We start from the raw sequence: 3601 nt of genomic DNA, 5'->3' as shown, positions 1-3601 counted from the left end.
ACGACAGGGCTTGCAACGGCTCGAAGTCGGAAGGGCTCAGTAGCACGCCGATGGGAGAGGAGATGGGCTCGACCGGGGTGAAGAGGTCGACGGGGGCTGAGGCACGACTAACATGGTGACTGCTTTCTAGCCTCTCATAGAAGAAGAAGGATAGACAAGTTATTTTGTCCTCTAAATAATATTTTGTTAAAATTTTTAGTAACGGTCATATTTAAGAGGACTCTAGGATGACGAAAAGTTAATTGAGGCCCGCGACCTGAATCCTCGTGCCTCTATCACAGAGCGTCCGGTCAGGTTACGAGCGGAAGCACTCGCTCTTCCGCGTCACCGACGGGCTCCGATGGCGCACTGCTGATCGCTCCGACGGGCTCCGATGGCGGCGGCCGCACCGCCCCGCGTCCCCATTTCCTCCTCCTCAGCGAGGCACAGGGGGCCTGCACGTCCCAGCCTTCTCTCTGCCGCCGCGGCGCCCCCGGGGTGGCGACGGCGCAGGGAGCCGTACCCGGCGGTCTCCATCGCGGCAGGCTCCGCCCAGTCGCCGCCCGGAGCTCTCACCGTCGACCCCACGGTTTGGCTTTTCTTCTTCGCGGAATCCACTCTCCTCTTCTCAACTTACGGCAAAATCAGTTGGGGAACTTCAAGCTTGTAATCTATTCCCACCCGCCCTGCCCTATTAGTGCCCTGGCCCGTCGATTAGTGGCGACATTCTACAGCGTTTCAATGATAATTGGATGTGATAGATTTATTAGTTGCATGAATATTGGACAGGCCATCCCAAAAGGCTCTGTTATCTGCCCAACTTTTTCATTGACTGACTGGTTTTTTCTCTTTCAAGTTTCTGTATTAAATAGTAGTTTTTTTAAATGCAATGACAGATTTTCTTAGTTTGTATTGTCCTTTATTGGACGGTGGCAATAACACAATTTTTCTTCACCCAATTAGATATCTGCAAAGTAAAAAGTTATCATATTGTTGCATCCCTATATTATACATTCTTGGGTTACCCTTGGAGGAAGCATGCAGTTAAATAAAGCAATAGTGCCAGGGGTGGACCGAGCGGGGTCACTGCCCCCACTCATTTTTGTTGATTTAGTGGATTGTAAATGTTGTTACTGTAGCTCCAACGTTACTGTAGCTAGCAGGCCCCTGCTCAATTTCTAGGTTGGTCCGCCCCTGACTAGTGCCATTGTCTCATGGATTTAATTTTCCTGCAAAATGCACCTTTCCTGAAATTCTGGGTCAGAAAGTTCGGAGCAGCATTTTTGTGTTGTAATTTTGAGGATTTGCCCCTCATTCTTTGGCACTTTAGGATTTGGTACTCGATATCTCACTGACATGGATTTTAGGAGTCTCGTGTTAGTGAGACAACGGAGTGGAAAATCTTCCATTTTACATTTGTGTTGATCTGCATTTATCAGAATAGTTTATTAAAAGTTGAAGTGCATACTCAGCCCTTATTTATTATACTTTATACAATGCCTCATCATTTGTAGCTATTAAAATATGTATGCATTTCTAAAACTGGACGTGTTGGACACTTGGAGTGATAGTTATCTATTGCATAATGCTTTAATAATGATGTAACTGTCATTACTCTTTCACCAAGTGATATGTTCTCATTTTTTGGGAGATTTGCCTCCATATCTGATGATCTTTCACTAAACTATGGTTTAATTTGTCCATTAGTTTTACAAAAGACTATGGAAATTCAGAATATAGGGCCTGCCATTTTGTGCCTATCTTTAAATTAAGATATGCTTTCTTACATAATATACTTTCTTTAGATGCATTTTCTATAACATGTGAACACTGTTGAAGTGTGTGTGATTGGTTTGGGTAGTTATACCATTTATTTTTCGGTGGGTTTAGGGTTCATCTATGTTTTTCCTGGTACATGCATATATATTCCTCTATCCTTTTGAATATGAATACGAATATCTTTCTAGTGTAAACACTCAGGGAGTACGAACAAAACTATTTAATGATTTCACAGTAGCCCTGCTACGAATTTTCATCATACAGTTGTGAACAGAAGGAGAATGTTGTTTATGATATTATTTTTCCTAAGATAAAGTTAAAACTATTATTAACATCTAACTGAAGTTCATTATTGTCCTGGAAAAAATTAGGTCGACACGTTACTAGACAGTGTAAAGTGGGATAGCAAAGGATTGGCTGTTGCTATTGTGCAAAATATGGATACAACAACAACAACAACAAAGCCTTTCAGTCCCAAACAAGTTGGGGTAGGCTAGAGATGAAACCCATAAGATCTTGCAAGTCTAGTCATGGCTCTGGCACGTGGATAGCTAACTTCCACGCACCCCTGTCCATGGCTAGTTCTTTGGTGATATTCCAGTCTTTCAGATCCCTCTTTACAGACTCCTCCCATGTCAAGTTTGGTCTACCTCGACCTCTCTTGACATTATCCGCACGCTTTATTCTTCCGCTATGTACAGGCGCTTCTGAGGGCCTGCGTTGTATATGCCCAAACCATCTCAAACGATGTTGGACAAGCTTCTCTTCAATTGGTGCTACACCAACTCTATCACGTATGTCCTCATTCCGAACCCGATCCTTTCTTGTGTGGCCACACATCCATCTCAGCATGCGCATCTCCGCTACACTCAACCGTTGGACATGTTGCCTTTTAGTTGGCCAACATTCTGCGCCATACAACATCGCAGGTCTAATTGCCGTCCTATAGAACCTGCCTTTTAGCTTCTGTGGTACTCTCTTGTCGCAGAGGACGCCGGAAGCTTGGCGCCACTTCATCCACCTGGCTTTGATTCGATGGCTCACATCTTCATCGATTTCACCATCCTTCTGCAGCATCGACCCCAAATATCGAAAGGTATCCTTCTGAGGTATCACCTGCCCGTCAAGGCAAACCTCATCCTCCTCGTGCCTAGTAGTACTAAAATCGCACCTCATGTACTCAGTTTTAGTTCTACTAAGCCTAAAACCCTTCGACTCCAAGGTCTGTCTCCACAGCTCCAACTTTCCATTTACCCCCGTCCGACTATCGTCGACTAGCACCACATCATCTGCAAAGAGCATACACCATGGGATATCACCTTGTATATCCCTTGTGACCTCATCCATCACCAAAGCAAAAAGATAAGGGCTCAAAGCTGACCCTTGGTGCAGTCCTATTCTAATTGGAAAATCATCGGTGTCACCATCGCTTGTCCGAACACTTGTCACAACATTATCGTACATATCCTTGATAAGGGTAATATACTTTGTTGGGACTTTGTGCTTCTCCAAGGCCCACCACATAACATTCTGCGGTATCTTATCGTAGGCCTTCTTTAAGTCAATGAACACCATATGCAAGTCCTTCTTTTGCTTCCTGTATCTCTCCATAAGTTGTCGTACCAAGAAGATAGCTTCCATGGTCGACCTCCCAGGCATGAAACCAAATTGATTTTTGGTCACGCTTGTCATTCTTCGTAAGCGGTGTTCAATGACTCTCTCCCATAGCTTCATCGTATGGCTCATCAGCTTAATCCCACGGTAATTAGTACAACTTTGAATATCCCCCTTATTCTTGAAGATATGGATACTGGAGCCATTCTTATGCAGGGTTTTGCTAACA

General features: G+C 44.3%; 1 protein-coding gene across 1 annotated transcript; it reads left to right on the top strand.

Moving 5' to 3' along the window:
• The first annotated feature begins 256 nt into the window (after positions 1-256).
• LOC133928695 (uncharacterized) lies at positions 257-2371 on the top strand. Its single transcript, XM_062375140.1, has 2 exons — positions 257-568; positions 2130-2371. Exons 1-2 carry the CDS (start codon positions 374-376, stop codon positions 2253-2255), a joined length of 321 nt encoding a protein of 106 aa, XP_062231124.1. The 5' UTR covers positions 257-373; the 3' UTR covers positions 2256-2371.
• Positions 2372-3601: the final 1230 nt, after the last annotated feature.

Source organism: Phragmites australis, chromosome 9 (genome assembly GCF_958298935.1).
Source record: "Phragmites australis chromosome 9, lpPhrAust1.1, whole genome shotgun sequence".
Classification (NCBI taxonomy): Eukaryota; Viridiplantae; Streptophyta; class Magnoliopsida; order Poales; family Poaceae; genus Phragmites; species Phragmites australis.
The sequence above is the reverse complement of the archived record's forward strand: the minus strand, read 5'-3'. Positions and strand labels throughout refer to the sequence as shown.

Bases quoted from the DNA above. Each gene is read 5' to 3' on its own strand.
- LOC133928695 (XM_062375140.1), top strand. From the start codon at position 374: ATGGCGGCGGCCGCACCGCCCCGCGTCCCCATTTCCTCCTCCTCAGCG. The intron at 569-2,129 runs GTTTGGCTTTTC...GGAAAAAATTAG, and splicing joins CTCTCACCGTCGACCCCACG to GTCGACACGTTACTAGACAG.